General features: G+C 47.4%; 1 protein-coding gene across 2 annotated transcripts in view; it reads left to right on the top strand.

The window, feature by feature from the left end:
• Positions 1 to 18,890, top strand: part of LOC124036540 (G protein-coupled receptor kinase 5-like) — a 57,884-nt gene extending 38,994 nt beyond the window's left edge. Inside the window, exons 4-16 of one of the 2 annotated variants that reach the window (XM_046351247.1) lie at positions 6,343 to 6,420; positions 6,609 to 6,706; positions 7,063 to 7,155; positions 7,372 to 7,435; positions 7,529 to 7,669; positions 7,792 to 7,982; positions 8,255 to 8,292; positions 8,419 to 8,508; positions 8,695 to 8,903; positions 12,886 to 13,023; positions 13,393 to 13,530; positions 13,698 to 13,852; positions 17,869 to 18,890. In XM_046351247.1, the coding sequence (XP_046207203.1) occupies positions 6,343 to 6,420; positions 6,609 to 6,706; positions 7,063 to 7,155; positions 7,372 to 7,435; positions 7,529 to 7,669; positions 7,792 to 7,982; positions 8,255 to 8,292; positions 8,419 to 8,508; positions 8,695 to 8,903; positions 12,886 to 13,023; positions 13,393 to 13,530; positions 13,698 to 13,852; positions 17,869 to 17,917 (1,482 nt within the window). In that variant the 3' untranslated portion in view covers positions 17,918 to 18,890. The remainder of the gene's footprint in view (positions 1 to 6,342; positions 6,421 to 6,608; positions 6,707 to 7,062; positions 7,156 to 7,371; positions 7,436 to 7,528; positions 7,670 to 7,791; positions 7,983 to 8,254; positions 8,293 to 8,418; positions 8,509 to 8,694; positions 8,904 to 12,885; positions 13,024 to 13,392; positions 13,531 to 13,697; positions 13,853 to 17,868) is intronic. The other variant, XM_046351246.1, reaches the window with a different exon arrangement.
• Positions 18,891 to 19,155: the final 265 nt, after the last annotated feature.

The following is a 19,155-nucleotide window of genomic DNA, read 5'->3' as shown; positions in this document are numbered from 1 at the left end:
TCTCTCTGTGTTTCTTTCTCTGGCTCTGTTTATCTCTCTCTGTTTCTCTGGCTCTGTTTATCTCTCTCTGTTTCTCTGGCTCTGTTTATCTCTCTCTGTTTCTCTGGCTCTGTTTCTCTCTCTCTGTTTCTCTCTCTCTGTCTCTCTCTCTGTGTTTCTTTCTCTGGCTCTGTTTCTCTCTCTCTGTTTCTCTCTCTCTGTGTTTCTTTCTCTGGCTCTGTTTCTCTCTCTCTGTTTCTCTCTCTCTGTCTCTCTCTCTCTGTTTCTCTCTCTCTGTCTCTCTCTCTCTGTTTCTCTCTCTCTGTTTCTCTCTCTGTTTCTCTGGCTCTGTTTATCTCTCTCTGTTTCTCTGGCTCTGTTTATCTCTCTCTGTTTCTCTGGCTCTGTTTCTCTCTCTCTGTTTCTCTCTCTCTGTCTCTCTCTCTGTGTTTCTTTCTCTGGCTCTGTTTATCTCTCTCTGTTTCTCTCTCTCTGTTTCTCTCTCTCTGTCTCTCTCTCTGTGTTTCTTTCTCTGGCTCTGTTTATCTCTCTCTGTTTCTCTGGCTCTGTTTATCTCTCTCTGTTTCTCTGGCTCTGTTTATCTCTCTCTGTTTCTCTGGCTCTGTTTATCTCTCTCTGTTTCTCTGGCTCTGTTTATCTCTCTCTGTTTCTCTGGCTCTGTTTATCTCTCTCTGTTTCTCTCTCTCTGTCTCTCTCTCTGTGTTTCTTTCTCTGGCTCTGTTTCTCTCTCTCTGTTTCTCTCTCTCTGTTTCTTTCTCTGGCTCTGTTTATCTCTCTCTGTTTCTCTCTCTCTCTGTTTCTTTCTCTGGCTCTGTTTATCTCTCTCTCTGTTTCTTTCTCTGGCTCTGTTTATCTCTCTCTGTTTGTCTCTCTCTGTTTCTCTCTCTGTTTCTCTTTCCCTCTTTCTTTCTATGGCTCAGTTTCTCTCTCTGTTTCTCCCTCTCTTTCTTTCTATGGCTCTGTTTCTCTCTCGGTTTCTCTCTTTCTATGGCTCTGTTTCTCTTTCTCTCGGTTTCTATGGCTCTATCTCTCTCTCACTCTGTTTCTATGGCTCTGTTTCTTTCTCTGTTTCTTTCTCTGGCTCTGCTAATCTCTCTCTGTTTCTCTCTCTCTGTTTCTTTCTCTGGCTCTGCTAATCTCACTCTGTTTCTCTCTCTCTGTTTCTCTCTCTCTCTGTTTCTCTCTCTCTGTTTCTCTCTCTGTTTTTCTCTCTCTGTTTCTTTCTCTGGCTCTGTTTCTCTCTCTCTGTTTCTCTCTCTGTGTTTCTTTCTCTCTGTCTCTCTCTATCTCTCTGTTTCTCTCTCTCTCTGTTTCTCTCTCTCTGTTTCTCTCTCTCTCTGTTTCTCTCTCTCTGTGTTTCTTTCTATCTCTGTCTCTCTCTATCTCTCTGTTTCTCTCTCTCTCTGTTTCTCTCTCTCTGTGTTTCTATCTCTCTCTCTGTTTCTTTCTCTGGCTCTGTTTCTCTCTCTCTGTTTCTCTCTCTGTGTTTCTCTTTCTCTGTTTCTCTTTCTCTGTTTCTCTTTCTCTGTTTCTCTCTCTGTGTTTCTTTCTATGGCTCTGTTTCTCTCTGTCTGTGTCTCGGAGCAGAGTAGATCACTCTAGAGTGTGCCACAACCCGGGTCAGGAGAGAAACTCTAGACGTGTGTGTGTGTGTGTTGGAAAGCTGATGATGCTGGTCTGACACACTGTGACACTCCAGGACCTCATGGAATCCTGCCGTGTTGACTATGTGGTTGCCAGGCAACGCAGGATTACATATGGAGTATAGAGAGTGTCTGTTAATAACAGATTGTGGGTTAAAGAGGTGTGTGTGTGTGTGTTTCAGGGCAGGTGGGCTAGTGGAGAGTCTTGCGTAATGGGGATTGAGAGGAGAGAGAATGATCAGGGAGTGAAGGATTATCACCGATGCCCAGAACAGCTGACCTACTCACCTGGAGACTATCCCCCGGTCCTAGCAATGCTCAGATCAGCTGACCTACTCTCCTCTAGACTATCCCCCGGTCCTAGCAATGCTCAGATCAGCTGACCTACTCACCTGGAGACTATCCCCCGGTCCTAGCAATGCCCAGGTCAGCTGACCTACTCTCCTCTAGACTATCCCCCGGTCCTAGCAATGCTCAGATCAGCTGACCTACTCTCCTCTAGACTATCCCCCGGTCCTAGCAATGCCCAAATCAGCTGACCTACTCTCCTCTAGACTATCCCCCGGTCCTAGCAATGCTCAGATCAGCTGACCTACTCTCCTCTAGACTATCCCCCGGTCCTAGCAATGCCCAAATCAGCTGACCTACTCTCCTCTAGACTATCCCCTCTCCTCTAGACTATCCCCCGTCCTAGCAATGCTCAGATCAGCTGACTTACTCTCCTCTAGACTATCCCCTGGTCCTAGCAATGCCCAAATCAGCTGACTTACTCTCCTCTAGACTATCCCCCGCAATGTCCTAGCAATGCCCAAATCAGCTGACCTTAGACTATCCCCGGTCCTCCCAAATCAGACTATCCCCTAGACTATCCCCGGTCCTAAATCAGCAATGCTATCCCCCGGTCCTAGATCAAATCAGCTGACTTACTCTCCTCTAGACTATCCCCCGGTCCTAGCAATGCCCAAATCAGCTGACTTACTCTCCTCTAGACTATCCCCCGGTCCTAGCAATGCTCAGATCAGCTGACCTACTCACCTCGAGACTATCCCCCGGTCCTAGCAATGCCCAAATCAGCTGACTTACTCTCCTCTAGACTATCCTCCAGCCCTAGCAATGCTCAGATCAGCTGACCTACTCACCTCGAGACTATCCCCCGGTCCTAGCAATGCCCAAATCAGCTGACCTACTCTCCTCTAGACTATCCTCCAGCCCTAGCAATGTTGAACCACACTCAATACTCTCACACTCGTGGCTGATATATGATTGATTGATTGTTGTACACAAATGGCGAAGGGGCATAAAGATGGCGGTCCCCATGTACTTACTACAAATGCCTTGTTTGTTCAGATCGCCGTGTTGTACATTGCTCTCCGTTACTCTTTTTTTGTATGGGCATTAGCTCAGTTTACATTATCCTGATTCTAGCTCCAAGACAGCGACAATTTGAAAAAATGAACAAGTAGATTGTGCTGATTTACTGGCACATTGAACCATGTTGCACGCAGTAGGATAGAAACTCTGAATAGTGCTAAAACAAGAATTTATTGGTGTTTTACCCAATAAATGACTGGTAGTTTATCTATATAGAGTGTGCGACTCTCTTCATTTTATTTTTATAGTGCTAAAACAATGACATCATATCTGAATTTCTCCATCTGTATACACCTTCACAACCGTTGGTGCCCAGCCGTATGGGCTTAGAAGACATCAAATCAAGAATGTGTGCTGTGCACAAAGCACATGTTTGATTCAGAGGGTTAAATGCGGTAGACACATTTCAGTTGAATGCGTTCAGTACCACTGACTAGGTATCTCCCTTTACATTAAACAAATCAATTGCATTTAACAATTAAATTCATAATTAGCACTTGTAACAAAGTACAGTTTTCACCTTGTCACACTACACAAACAATACACTTCTCCCTCTCCTATATCTGAGCTACTAAGGGTATAGATAATGACTGATCATTTTCAAGTAAAGGCAGTCCAAACGGTCTAGTTGCGTGTTTGCACAACACTGATAGCCACACAATAATGTCTATCATTCAAAACATGGTTTAGTCAATATCTTGCCCCTGATTATGGAATATTATTTTATGTACCAGTCAGACCTCAGTCAAAATAGTATACTGTTTTTTTTCAAACGCTACAGTTGCTTAGCTTACTTTTCCCAGCATGCCAGTTGGATTTGGTTTGCACTTTTGGGACTATTCCATTTGTTGCTTTATGCGATACATTGCTAGTGCATGATGTATTTCAAAGAAAACTGATAATATTTGGAACCATGTCTGATATGTACTCTCAGTGTTTAATAATGGGATGTTGTGTTGAACCAGGTCTGATATGTACTCTCAGTGTTTAATAAGGGGATGTTGTGTTGAACCAGGTCTGATATGTACTGTCAGTGTTTAATAATGGGATGTTGTGTTGAACCAGGTCTGAAATGTACTGTGTGTTTAATAATGGGATGTTGTGATGAACCAGGTCTGATATGTACTGTCAGTGTTTAATAATGGGATGATGAACCAGGTCTGATATGTACTGTCAGTGTTTAATAATGGGATGTTGAACCAGGTCGGAAATGTACTGTCAGTGTTTAATAATGGGATGTTGAACCAGGTCGGAAATGTACTGTCAGTGTTTAATAATGGGATGTTGTGTTGAGCCAGGTCTGATATGTACTGTCAGTGTTTAATAATGGGATGTTGTGTTGAACCAGGTCTGAAATGTACTGTGTGTTTAATAATGGGATGTTGTGATGAACCAGGTCTGATATGTACTGTCAGTGTTTAATAATGGGATGATGAACCAGGTCTGATATGTACTGTCAGTGTTTAATAATGGGATGTTGAACCAGGTCGGAAATGTACTGTCAGTGTTTAATAATGGGATGTTGAACCAGGTCGGAAATGTACTGTCAGTGTTTAATAATGGGATGTTGTGTTGAGCCAGGTCTGATATGTACTGTCAGTGTTTAATAATTAGATGTTGTGTTGAACCAGGTCTGATATGTACTGTCAGTGTTTAATAATGGGATGTTGTGTTGAACCAGGTCTGATATGTACTGTCAGTGTTTAATAATGGGGTGTTGAACCAGGTCGGATATGTACTGTCGGTGTTTAATAATGGGATGTTGTGTTGAACCAGGTCTGATATGTACTGTCAGTGTTTAATAATGGGATGTTGTGTTGAGCCAGGTCTGATATGTACTGTCAGTGTTTAATAATGGGATGTTGAACCAGGTCGGATATGTACTGTCGGTGTTTAATAATGGGATGTTGTGTTGAACCAGGTCTGATATGTACTGTCAGTGTTTAATAATGGGGTGTTGAACCAGGTCAGATATGTACTGTCGGTGTTTAATAATGGGATGTTGTGTTGAACCAGGTCTGATATGTACTGTCAGTGTTTAATAATGGGATGTTGTGTTGAGCCAGGTCTGATATGTACTGTCAGTGTTTAATAATGGGATGTTGTGTTGAACCAGGTCTGATATGTACTCTCAGTGTTTAATAATGGGATGTTGTGTTGAACCAGGTCTGATATGTACTGTCAGTGTTTAATAATGGGATGTTGTGTTGAACCAGGTCTGATATGGACTGTCAGTGTTTAATAATGGGATGTTGTGTTGAACCAGGTCTGATATGTACTGTCAGTGTTTAATAATGGGATGTTGAACCAGGTCTGATATGGACTGTCAGTCTTTAATAATGGGATGTTGTGTTGAACCATGTCTGATATTTACTCTCAGTGTTTAATAATGGGATGTTGTGTTGAACCAGGTCTGATATGTACTCTCAGTGTTTAATAATGGGATGTTGTGTTGAACCAGGTCTGATATGTACTGTCAGTGTTTAATAATGGGATGTTGTGTTGAACCAGGTCTGATATGTACTGTCAGTGTTTAATAATGGGATGTTGAACCAGGTCGGAAATGTACTGTCAGTGTTTAATAATGAGATGTTGTGTTGAACCAGGTCTGATATGTACTGTCAGTGTTTAATAATGAGATGTTGTGTTGAGCCAGGTCTGATATGTACTGTCAGTGTTTAATAATGGGGTGTTGAACCAGGTCGGATATGTACTGTCGGTGTTTAATAATGGGATGTTGTGTTGAACCAGGTCTGAAATGTACTGTCAGTGTTTAACAATGGGATGTTGTGTTGAACCAGGTCTGATATTTACTGTCAGTGTTTAATCATGGGAATTTGTTTTGAGCCAGGTCTGAAATGTACTGTCGGTCTTTAATAATGGGATGTTGTGTTGAGCCAGGTCTGATATGTACTGTCAGTGTTTAATAATGGGGTGTTGAACCAGGTCGGATATTTACTGTCAGTGTTTAATCATGGGAATTTGTTTTGAACCAGGTCTGAAATGTACTGTCAGTCTTTAATAATGGGATGTTGTGTTGAGCCAGGTCTGATATGTACTCTGTGTTTAATAATGGGATGTTGTGTTGAACCAGGTCTGATATGTACTGTCAATGTTTAATAATGGGATGTTGTGTTGAACCAGGTCTGATATGTACTATCAGTGTTTAATAATGGGGTGTTGAACCAGGTCTGATATGTACTGTCAGTCTTTTATAATGGGGTGTTGAACCAGGTCGGATATGTACTGTCAGTGGTTAATAATGGGATGTTGAACCAGGTCTGATATGTACTGTCAGTGTTTAATAATGGGATGTTGTGTTCTTTAGGACGACTATGAGCTGGTGCCTGATGAGAAACGAAAAAGCAGAGGAGATCAGATTATTGGGAAGTTCCTGTCTAAACAGGTTTGTCAGTCTAAAGGAGGATTGGTGAATGTAGATGTACAGCTATTAGAGAAATATAACGTGTGTGTGTGTGTGTGTGTGTGTGTGTGTGTGTGTGTGTGTGTGTGTGTGTGTGTGTGTGTGTGTGTGTGTGTGTGTGTGTGTGTGTGTGTGTGTGTGTGTGTGTGTGTGTGTGTGTGTGTGTGTAGTCATCCGAGTGTGTGGAGGCAGCAGAGAGCCTTGCTGAGCAGTGTAGAGAGAACCTGGAGCTCCACCCCTGCAAGGAGATCTTCAGTGACTGTCGCAAGTAAGGGAATCTTCCTTTGTTCGTATTACATCTCATCAACTATGATATTATTATTAAACAGCTTGTTCCTTATTAAATCTTGGTTGAAGATTAGATAACACTCAGTATCAAGAATATACAAAAGTAGAGAACTAGGAAGGGGACAAATACTTTTTCATAGCACTGTATAGCACTTGTGGAAGAGCCTGGGGGACAAGGTAATGTTTGACAATGAAGAAACACAGAGAGGGGTTGGCTGAAGCACTAACACCCTGGAGGGACCACCAGCTGGCTGAGCCCCTTGTTAACTGTAACTGCAGCTGCTGTCTGTTGTCTCAGGGTTTTAACCAGTAACCTCTAGTTGTCTGTGCTCTCAGAGCTCTCAATCACTACCTGAGAGGAGCTCCCTTCTTGGACTATCAGAACAGCATGTACTTTGACCGTTTCCTACAGTGGAAGATGCTGGAGAGGTGAGTGCTACCTAAAAACTCCTACAAAATCAAATAAATGTCTGATGTTTTTAGAGAATATTTGAATGTTCACTATTAGCCTGGTACTTTCTCCATGCAACATTACAAGTTGGCTAAAGCAGGATCAGGCTTGCACCCAGGTTAGTATTATTATGCTCCATGATGTACGGTATACTATTATTCAGCTGTACATTAATGGCCGATGTGTGTTTTCAGGCAGCCAATAGCCAAGGATACGTTTCGACAGTACAGAGTACTGGGGAAGGGTGGATTCGGAGAGGTGAGGCAAATTTTTCCTCTTAGGAGAATTGTTAGAAAATTGTGATTGTGAGATTAACTGGCCCATGGTATAATACTGTGTGCATTCTATCAGGTGTGTGCGTGCCAGGTGCGAGCCACAGGGAAGATGTATGCCTGTAAGAAGTTAGAGAAGAAGAGGATTAAGAAGAGGAAAGGAGAGTCCATGGCCCTCAATGAGAAACAAATACTAGAGAAGGTCAACAGCAGATTTGTTGTGAGTCCTGTTATTTATTAGGATAAATGACCATACACAATACACTTTCACTTTATTCTCTCGCTCTGTCTCTCTGTCTGATCTCTGATCTCTGCCCCTGTGACTTTGCCCCCTCTCTCTAGGTGAGTTTAGCGTATGCCTATGAGACCAAAGACGCTCTGTGTCTAGTGTTGACCTTAATGAATGGAGGAGATCTGAAGTTCCACATCTATAGCATGGGGACCCCAGGCTTTGAGAAGGACAGGGTCCAGTTCTATGCTGCCCAGATCTGCTGCGGCCTGGACCACCTACACCAGGAATCCATCGTCTACAGGTGACCGCTTTTTGTCATAGCACCTACACTCACAGAATAGAAGGTGCCCTTAAACACAGATCTAGTTCCAGATTGCAAGATATTACAGATCAGTTGGGGGCAACCCATTTCTATCTACTTCCACCTATACCCTAATCAACTGTCTGTTCTTCTGATTGTCATTCGCTAAACCAATGTCTCCAGAGATCACGTGATGTCAACACATGATGTATTGGGTTTAGTCCCAATGTCAAATGCACCAAACTAACTGTGGTTTTTGAACTTTTTCGCAGGGATTTAAAGCCAGAGAATATTTTATTAGATGATAATGGTGAGTTAACCTTCTTCCTACTGTACAATAGCATACAGTAATTACTGGGATAATGTCTGAACTCAGAGAGGCTCTCTGCTAAATATGACTGATCTTTGACCCCTGACCTCTTCCCCTATGCTGTAGGACACATCCGGATCTCAGATCTGGGCCTGGCCATCAAAGTGGCTGAAGGGGACCCCATACGAGGCAGAGTGGGAACAGTGGGTTACATGGGTGAGACACCTCCATATGCTATTACAATACATTTATAATACATCTATAAAATCATTGAACAAAAACCTTACATTATAGTAATACATTATCAATTTATACCTTTTACCATACAAATAAGATATCATCAAACCTGCATGATGAGAACATGGCATTGGGACAATCTGGTGTTGTGCTGTGTGTGTGTAGCTCCGGAGGTGATCAACAACGAGCGCTATGGGATGAGTCCAGACTGGTGGGGGCTGGGATGTCTCATCTACGAGATGACCGCTGGACGCTCACCCTTCCGTGCACGCAAAGAACGAGTGAAGCGGGAGGAGGTGGAGAAGAGGGTACAAGAGGAAGAGGAGGAGTACAGCGACAAGTTTACAGAAGACACCAAGGCCATCTGTAGGGTGGTGAGAGCACATTGATTGATAAGACTAAGGCCTAGTTAGTGTGTCGTCAGGAACCTCAGACTAAGGTGTAACGACGTTCGTCTGTTGTAAGAAGAGAGTCAGACCGAAATGCAGCGTGTAGGTTACTCATGACTTTAATGAATGAAAACGGTACATGAAATAACTGATATAAGAAAACAACAAACGAAACGTGAAACTAATTACAGCCTATCTGGTGACTACAACACAGAGAAAGGAACAAACACCCACAAAATACACAGCGAAAGTCAGGCTGTCTAAATACGGTTCTCAATCAGAGACAACGACAAGCACCTGACTCTGATTGAGAATCGCCTCAGGCAGCCAAGCCTAACTAGACACACCCCTAATCAGCCGCAATCCCAAATAATACAAACCCCAAATACGAATACAACATATAAACCCATGTCACACCCTGGCCTACCCAAACATATAACAAAAACACAAAATACAATGACCAAGGCGTGACAGAACTCCCCCCTAAGGTGCGGACTCCCGGACGCACCTCAAGAGCATAGGGAGGGTCCGGGTTGGCGTCTGTCCATGGTGGCGGTTCTGGCTCGGGACGTGGACCCCACTCCATTAATGTCCTAGTTCCTCCCCTTCGCGTCCTGGGATCATCCACCTTCTCCGCCGACCATGGCCTAATAGTCCTCACTCAGATCCCCACATAACTGAGGGGCAGCTCGGGACAGAGGGGCAGCTCGGGACAGAGGGGCAGCTCGGGACAGAGGGGCAGCTCGGGACAGAGGGGCAGCTCGGGACAGAGGGGCAGCTCGGGACAGAGGGGCAGCTCGGGACAGAGGGGCAGCTCGGGACAGAGGGGCAGCTCGGGACAGAGGGGCATCTCGGGACTGAGGGGCATCTCGGGACTGAGGGGCATCTCGGTACTGAGGGGAAGCCCGGTACTGAGGGGAAGCCCGGTACTGCGATGAAGCTCAGGCTGGTAGTAGGCTCCGGTAAATCCTGGCTGGCTGGCAGATCTGGAAGAGACCGGTTGTCGGGCAGATCTGGAAGAGACCGGTTGTCGGGCAGATCTGGAAGAGACCGGTTGTCGGGCAGATCTGGAAGAGACCGGTTGTCGGGCAGATCTGGAAGAGACCGGTTGTCGGGCAGATCTGGAAGAGACTGGTTGTCGGGTAGATCTGGACTGACTGGCGGCACTGGCGGCGCTGGGCAGACTGGGAGCACTGGCGGCGCTGGGCAGACTGGGAGCACTGGCGGCGCTGGGCAGACTGGGAGCACTGGCGGCGCTGGGCAGACTGGGAGCACTGGCGGCGCTGGGCAGACTGGGAGCACTGGCGGCGCTGGGCCGACTGGGAGCACTGGCGGCACTGGGCAGACTGGAGACTCCGGCAGCGCAGGAGAGGAGAAAGGCTCTGGCTGCGCTAAACAGGCGGGAGACTCCGATAGCGCAGGAGAGGAGAAAAGCGCTGGCTGCGCTGAACAGGCGAGGCGCACTGGAGGCCTGGTGCGTGGTGCTGGAACTGGTGGTACTGGATCGAGGACACGCACAGGAAGCCTGGTGCGGGGAGCTGCTACCGGAGGACTGGTGTATAGAGGTGGCTCTGGATAGACCGGACCGTGCAGGCGCACTGGAGCTCTTGAGCACCGAGCCTGCCCAAGCTTACCTGGCTCGATGCCCACTCTAGCCCGGCCAATAGGAAGGGCTGGTATGTGCCGCACCTGGCCCTGCACCTGCACTGGAAACACCGTGCGCTCCATAGCATAACACGGTGCCTGCCCGGTCTCTCTAGCCCAACGGTGAGCACAGGGAGTATGCGCAGGTCTCCTACCTGGCATAACTATTCTCCCTTCTAGCCTCCCCCCAATATTTTTTTTCGGGCTGCTTTTCCGGCTTCCAACCGCGTCGCCGTGCTGCCTCCTCATACCAGTGCCTCTCCGCTGTAGCTGCATCTATTTCTTCCTTGGGACGGCGATATTCTCCCGGCTGCGCCCAGGGTCCTTTTTCCGTCTAATATCATCTCCCAAGACCAGAAGTCCTTATATTGCTGCTCCTCACAATTAACAGGGAGAGTAGGCTCAGGTCTGACTCCTGACTCAGCCACTCTCTCTCTGCGCTTTTCCCCCGTTACTTTCGGTTTTCGCTCTGCGTCGCCGTGTTTTCCTTTTTGACTCCATTAGCCTGTAGCCCTCTTCACACTGCTGAAGCGAATCCCAGGCGGGCTCCTGCACTCGCTCTGGGTCGGCCGCCCACCTGACGATTTCCTCCCACGTCGCATACTCCATGCTTCTGCTGTCCATAACGTCGTCCTTTAGCTCCTGCCAGTTTACACACTGCTCGGTCTGTGAGTGGTGGGTGTTTCTGTAACGACGTTTGTCTGTTGTAAGAAGAGAGTCAGACCGAAATGCAGCGTGTAGGTTACTCATGACTTTAATGAATGAAAACGGTACATGAAATAACTGATATAAGAAAACAACAAACTAAACGTGAAACTAATTACAGCCTATCTGGTGACTACAACACAGAGAAAGGAACAAACACCCACAAAATACACAGCGAAAGTCAGGCTGTCTAAATACGGTTCTCAATCAGAGACGACGACAAGCACCTGACTCAGATTGAGAATCGCCTCAGGCAGCCAAGCCTAACTAGACACACCCCTAATCAGCCGCAATCCCAAATAATACAAACCCCAAATACGAATACAACATATAAACCCATGTCACACCCTGGCCTACCCAAACATATAACAAAAACACAAAATACAATGACCAAGGCGTGACATAAGGCCTAGTTAGTGTGTCGTCAGGAACCTCAGACGGAGGCCTAGTTAGTGTGTCGTCAGGAACCTCAGACTAAAGCCTAGTTAGTGTGTCGTCAGGAACCTCAGACGGAGGCCTAGTTAGTGTGTCGTCAGGAACCTCAGACTAAGGCCTAGTTAGTGTGTCGTCAGGAACCTCAGACTAAGGCGTAGTTAGTGTGTCGTCAGGAACCTCAGACGGAGGCCAAGTTAGTGTGTCGTAAGGAACCTCAGACTAAGGCCTAGTTAGTGTGTCGTCAGGAACCTCAGACTAAGGCCTAGTTAGTGTGTCGTCAGGAACCTCAGAAGGAGGCCTAGTTAGTGTGTCGTCAGGAACCTCAGACGGAGGCCTAGTTAGTGTGTCGTCAGGAACCTCAGACTAAGGCCTAGTTAGTGTGTCGTCAGGAACCTCAGACGGAGGCCTAGTTAGTGTGTCGTCAGGAACCTCAGACTAAGGCCTAGTTAGTGTGTCGTCAGGAACCTCAGACTAAAGCCTAGTTAGTGTGTCGTCAGGAACCTCAGACTAAAGCCTAGTTAGTGTGTCGTCAGGAACCTCAGACTAAAGCCTAGTTAGTGTGTCGTCAGGAACCTCAGACTAAGGCCTAGTTAGTGTGTCGACAGGAACCTCAGACTAAAGCCTAGTTAGTGTGTCGTCAGGAACCTCAGACTAAGGCCTAGTTAGTGTGTCGTTAGGAACCTCAGACTAAGGCCTAGTTAGTGTGTCGTCAGGAACCTCAGACTAAGGCGTAGTTAGTGTGTCGTAAGGAACCTCAGACTAAGGCCTAGTTAGTGTGTCGTAAGGAACCTCAGACTAAGGCCTAGTTAGTGTGTCGTAAGGAACCTCAGACTAAGGCCTAGTTAGTGTGTCGTAAGTAACCTCAGACTAAGGCTTAGTTAGTGTGTCGTAAGGAACCTCAGACTAAGGCCTAGTTAGTGTGTCGTAAGTAACCTCAGACTAAGGCCTAGTTAGTGTGTCGTAAGGAACCTCAGACTAAGGCCTAGTTAGTGTGTCGTAAGTAACCTCAGACTAAGGCTTAGTTAGTGTGTCGTAAGGAACCTCAGACTAAGGCCTAGTTAGTGTGTCGTAAGGAACCTCAGACTATATTGGGTAATCACCCTGAGTAGCTGATCCCATTATATTTTAAAATAAGCATCTGTACATTGCATCATCCTTTCTACTTCTCTCTCTCTCTCTCCAGCTGTTGACCAAAGATCCTAAGCAGAGACTGGGCTGTACAGCAGAGGGGTCATCAGGGGTGAAGGCTCACTGTTTCTTCAGGAACATCAACTTTAAAAGGCTGGAGGCAGGCATCCAGGAGCCCTCCTTCGTACCGGACGTAAGTAGAAGAGGAGGAGGAGGATTGTATCTCTGGTCTTGCTTCAGCAGTAGAAACACAAAACCAGGAAGTGTTCAATATATAACCAACCAACTGTTTCAATCAGTTACATTCATGGTTGATTAACTCTACTTCTCCCTCCCTCCCTTCTCCCTCCCTCCTTCCCTCTATACATATTCCCTCTCTTCTCCTTCCCTCCGTACATATTCCCTCTCTTCTCCCTCCCTTCTCCCTCCCTCCTTCCCTCCATACATATTCCCTCTCTTCTCCCTCCCTCCTTCCCTCCATACATATTCCCTCTCTTCTCCCTCCCTCCTTCCCTCCATACATATTCCCTCTCTTCCTCCATTCCTCTCTTCTCTCTATCAGCCCCGGGCGGTGTACTGTAAGGATGTGTTGGACATTGAGCAGTTCTCTACAGTCAAGGGAGTAAATCTGGACCAAACCGACAACGACTTCTACTTCAAATTCTCTACAGGCTGCGTGTCCATCCCATGGCAGCACGAGGTGGGTGAACTAACTGAGACGTCTGTCCCTCTCCTCTGGTTTCTTCTCAGAGGTAGTCTGCAACGTAACCTGAAAGACTAAATTATTGGTGGTTTTGATATACTGTCCTTACACTAACTCTAATATACTGAACCCCTCTCCCCCTCGTTCTCTCTCCCTCTGTATAGATGATAGATACAGAGTGTTTCAGTGATCTGAACGTGTTTGGGCCCCAGGGGACCAGACCCCCAGATCTGGACTGGAACACCCCCCCCGAGCCTCCCCGACGCAGCCTGCTGGACAGGATCTTCAGGAGACATGTGAGGGCACACACACAGGATCGGTACATACTTACACACATATACCAATACTCTGTCTCACACTGTTCCGACTGCACAGTTACATCCACACACACTGTTCCCACTGCACAGGTACATCCATCCACCCACACTGTTCCCACTGCACAGTTACATCCATCCACCCACACTGTTCCCACTGCACAGTTACATCCATCCACCCACACTGTTCCCACTGCACAGTTACATCCACACACACTGTTCCCACTGCACAGTTACATCCATCCACACACACTGTTCCCACTGCACAGTTACATCCATCCACCCACACTGTTCCCACTGCACAGTTACATCCATCCACACACACTGTTCCCACTGCACAGCTACATCCACACACACTGTTCCCACTGCACAGTTACATCCATCCACCCACACTGTTCCCACTGCACAGTTACATACATCCACACACACTGTTCCCACTGCACAGTTACATCCACACACACTGTTCCCACTGCACAGTTACATCCACACACACACTGTTCCCACTGCACAGTTACATCCACACACACTGTTTCCACTGCACAGTTACATCCACACACACACTGTTCCCACTGCACAGTTACATCCATCCACCCACACTGTTCCCACTGCACAGTTACATCCATCCACCCACACTGTTCCCACTGCACAGTTACCTCCACCCACACTGTTCCCACTGTACAGTTACATCCACACATACTGTTCCCACTGCACAGTTACCTCCACCCACACTGTTCCCACTGTACAGTTACATCCACACATACTGTTCCCACTGCACAGTTACATCCACCCATACTGTTCCCACTGCACAGTTACATCCACACACACTGTTCCCACTGCACAGTTACATCCACACACACTGTTCCCACTGCACAGTTACATCCACACACACTGTTCCCACTGCACAGTTACATCCACACACACTGTTCCCACTGCACAGTTACATCCACACACATTGTTCCCACTGCACAGTTACATCCACTCACATTGTTCCCAGTGCACAGTTACATCCACACACACTGTTCCCACTGCACAGTTACATCCACACACACTGTTCCCACTGCACAGTTACATCCACACACACTGTTCCCACTGCACAGTTACATCCACACACACTGTTCCCACTGCACAGTTACATCCACACTCACTGTTCCCACTGCACAGTTACATCCACACACACTGTTCCCACTGCACAGTTACATCCACACACACTGTTCCCACTGCACAGTTACATCCATCCACACACACTGTTCCCACTGCACAGTTACTGTTCCCACTGCACAGTGGTAGGGAGGCGAGCAGGCCAGAGGTGGATGAACGCAGTGCCCTTGTTTGGGTGTAGGGCCTGATCAGAGCCTGGAGGTACTGAGGTGCCGTTCCCCTCACAGCTCCGTAGGCAAGCACCATGGTCTTGTAGCGGATGCGAGCTTCAACTGGAAGCCAGTGGAGAGAACGGAGGAGCGGGGTGACGTGAGAGAACTTGGGAAGGTTGAACACCAGACGGGCTGCGGCGTTCTGGATGAGTTGAAGGGGTTTAATGGCACAGGCAGGGAGCCCAGCCAACAGTGAGTTGCAGTAATCCAGACGGGAGATGACAAGTGCCTGGATTAGGACCTGCGCCGCTTCTTGTGTGAGGCAGGGTCGTACTCTGCGGATGTTGTAGAGCATGAACCTACAGGAACGGGCCACCGCCTTGATGTTGGTTGAGAACGACAGGGTGTTGTCCAGGATCACACCAAGGTTCTTAGCGCTCTGGGAGGAGGACACAATGGAGTTGTCAACCGTGATGGCGAGATCATGGAACGGGCAGTCCTTCCCCGGGAGGAAGAGCAGCTCCGTCTTGCCGAGGTTCAGCTTGAGGTGGTGGTCCGTCATCCACACTGATATGTCTGCCAGACATGCAGAGATGCGATTCGCCACCTGGTCATCAGAAGGGGGAAAGGAGAAGATTAGTTGTGTGTCGTCTGCATAGCAATGATAGGAGAGACCATGTGAGGTTATGACAGAGCCAAGTGACTTGGTGTATAGCGAGAATAGGAGAGGGCCTAGAACAGAGCCCTGGGGGACACCAGTGGTGAGAGCGCGTGGTGAGGAGACAGATTCTCGCCACGCCACCTGGTAGGAGCGACCTGTCAGGTAGGACGCAATCCAAGCGTGGGCCGCGCCGGAGATGCCCAACTCGGAGAGGGTGGAGAGGAGGATCTGATGGTTCACAGTATCGAAGGCAGCCGATAGATCTAGAAGGATGAGAGCAGAGGAGAGAGAGTTAGCTTTAGCAGTGCGGAGCGCCTCCGTGATACAGAGGAGAGCAGTCTCAGTTGAATGACTAGTCTTGAAACCTGACTGATTTGGATCAAGAAGGTCATTCAGAGAGAGATAGCGGGAGAGCTGGCCAAGGACGGCACGTTCAAGAGTTTTGGAGAGAAAAGAAAGAAGGGATACTGGTCTGTAATTGTTGACATCGGAGGGATCGAGTGTAGGTTTTTTCTTTTTCAGAAGGGGTGCAACTCTCGCTCTCTTGAAGACGGAAGGGACGTAGCTGCTCCCCCCTCTCTCTCGCTCCCCCCTCTCTCTCGCTCCCCCTCTCTCTCTCCCCCTCGCTCCCCTCTCTCTCTCGCTCCCCCTCTCTCTCTCGCTCCCCCTCTCTCTCTCGCTCCCCCTCTCTCTCTCGCTCCCCCTCTCTCTCTCGCTCCCCCTCTCTCTCTCTCGCTCCCCCTCTCTCTCTCTCGCCCCCTCTCTCGCTCCCCCTCTCTCTCTCTCTCGCTCCCCTCTCTCTCTCTCTCGCTCCCCCCCTCTCTCTCTCTCTCGCTCCCCCCTCTCTCTCTCTCTCGCTCCCCCTCTCTCTCTCTCTCGCTCCCCCTCTCTCTCTCTCTCTCCCCCTCTCTCTCTCTCGCTCCCCCTCTCTCTCTCTCGCTCCCCCTCTCTCTCTCGCTCCCCCTCTCTCTCTCTCGCTCCCCCTCTCTCTCTCTCGCTCCCCCTCTCCCCTCTCTCTCGCTCCCCTCTCTCTCTCTCTCTCGCTCCCCCTCTCTCTCTCCCTCCCCCTCTCTCTCTCGCTCCCCCTCTCTCTCTCGCTCCCCCTCTCTCTCTCACTATAAATATGGGTTGTATTTACAATGGTGTTTGTTCTTCACTGGTTGCTCTTTTCATGTGGCAATAGGTCACAAATCTTGCTGCTGTGATGGCACACTGTGGTGTTTCACCCAATAGATATGGGAGTTTATCAAAATTGGATTTGTTTTCAAGTTCTTTGTGGGTCTGTGTAATCTGAGGTAAATATGTATGGTCTAGTATGGTCATACATTTGGCAGGAGATTAGGAAGTGCAGCTCAGTTTCCACCTTATTTTGTAGGCAGTATGCACATAGACTGTCTTCTCTTGAGAGCCAGGTCTGCCTACGGAGGCCGTTTTCAATAGCAAGGCTAGTCTGTACATAGTCAAAGCTTTCCTTAATTTTGTGTCAGACACAGTGGTCAGGAATTCTGCCACTATGCACTCTCTGTTTAGGGCCAAATAGCATTCTAGTTTTCTCTGTTTTTTTGTTAATTCTTTTCAATGTTTCAAGCAATTATCTTTTTGTTTTCTCATAATTTGGTTGGGTCTAATTGTGTTTCTGTCCTGGGGCTCTGTGGCGTCTGTTTGTGAACAGAGCCACAGGACCAACATGATTAAGGGACTCTTCTCCAGGTTCAGCACTCTGTAGGTGATGGTTTTGTTACGGAAGGTTTGGGAATCGCTTCCTTTTAGGAGGTTGTAGAATTTAACGTCCCTTTTCTGGATTTTGATATTTAGCGGGTATATGCCCAATTCTGCTCTGCATGCATTATTTGGTGTTTTATGTTGTACACAGAGGAAATTTTTGCAGATTTCTGCATGCAGTCTCAATTTGGTGTTTGTCCCATGTTGTGAATTCTTGGTTGGTTGTACACCTGATTCAAGTATTTTTAGCCAGATCTTAATTGGTATGTCAAATTTTATGTTCCTTTTGATGGCGTAGAAGGCCCTTCTTGTCTCTCTCTCCCTCCAGCACCCCGAGGTGTCCATTGCCAACAGCCGCTTGTCTTCCTGCAGTGTGAACTCGGTGGACTCCATGTCAAACTCTGCCCCCTAGTGGCCAGGGCCCTCTGTGGCGCCACACAGACAGAGGAGGAGCCTGTAGGATCTCCTCCTTGCTGGTTGGTTTACACCCGGCCTGACCAGCTGTCAGGCATCCGGAGGCACCCCTCCCACGCCCACGGTCAGCCTAGGGGAAATGTTGACCATGACCCGGGGCCTGAGAGACCGACCCATGGGAAATGATTAGAGGGACGTTCAATGATGCAAAGACGTTTTGAGAACGATGCTCAGACATTTCACTTACCCTCATGATTGCTGGAGTAGAGAAGAGCCACTGAGGTTGTTGATGAACAAGACAAAAACTATCTAATTCAGGGGATCCACTGTCTAAGAAAGACCACCACAGGGAATACAAGATGGGGTCTTTGTTGAAATGTTGTAGCTTTTTTATTTTTTATTCCTTGCATAAATACTAATTCACACTCAAATGCACTCTGTATTTGTTCATCTATTTCTCCCCCCCCACCCCCACCCCCACCCCCACTACTCTAATCACTTATATGCATGCAACCAACAACATCACCAACCTCAAGAAACAATGTGCATATTGCCTTGTATACCCTCAGGCCAAAGACATAGTTCAGTTGGGGTGCCTGTCATTGTTGCCATATTGATTTTGGAGGATGGCTTGGTCTTTATTCCATCACTAATTGAACCTGCAGCTATGTTACACCTAAGTAACAATCAAACAAGTGTGTTGTCACACCATGGACAAATGTGTGAGACCAGACAGGTGTAGTATCCTCACACCTGCATAGCCCTCATGCTAATACCCCACCACAGGCATCCCGTTGACCTTGAGCAAAATGAGATGTCTTTTCAAACCAGTAGTGAACCATTTATACACCAATTAAGATGTTTTAACAGTAAATATGTTGTTTTACCTCTGACATTAAATAAATATTACTGTGATATACCCTTTGTCATATACAATGAGCTGGTGCTGTTTTATGTTTGTGTTGCCATCATGACCATGGGTGTATCTCAATCCTGTCAATGGGGGCATTTCTCATCTCCTTTCCTTTGTCTACACTGATCATAAAAGAAAGGTTAGGATTCCTGGCAGAAATATGGCCAATGCCCACAGGGAATAAGCTTTAACCAGTCCAGTTCAGATGAAGGAAAGGAGACAAAGAGAGGATGCCGTGTTAAACTAGTGAGATGCCTTGGCTCTGGTAGTGTCCTTGGTGAAGGGACC

The sequence above is a fragment of the Oncorhynchus gorbuscha genome, linkage group LG05 (genome assembly GCF_021184085.1).
Source record: "Oncorhynchus gorbuscha isolate QuinsamMale2020 ecotype Even-year linkage group LG05, OgorEven_v1.0, whole genome shotgun sequence".
In the NCBI taxonomy this organism is placed as follows: Eukaryota; Metazoa; Chordata; class Actinopteri; order Salmoniformes; family Salmonidae; genus Oncorhynchus; species Oncorhynchus gorbuscha.
This window is presented reverse-complemented; position numbering and strand designations above follow the sequence as displayed.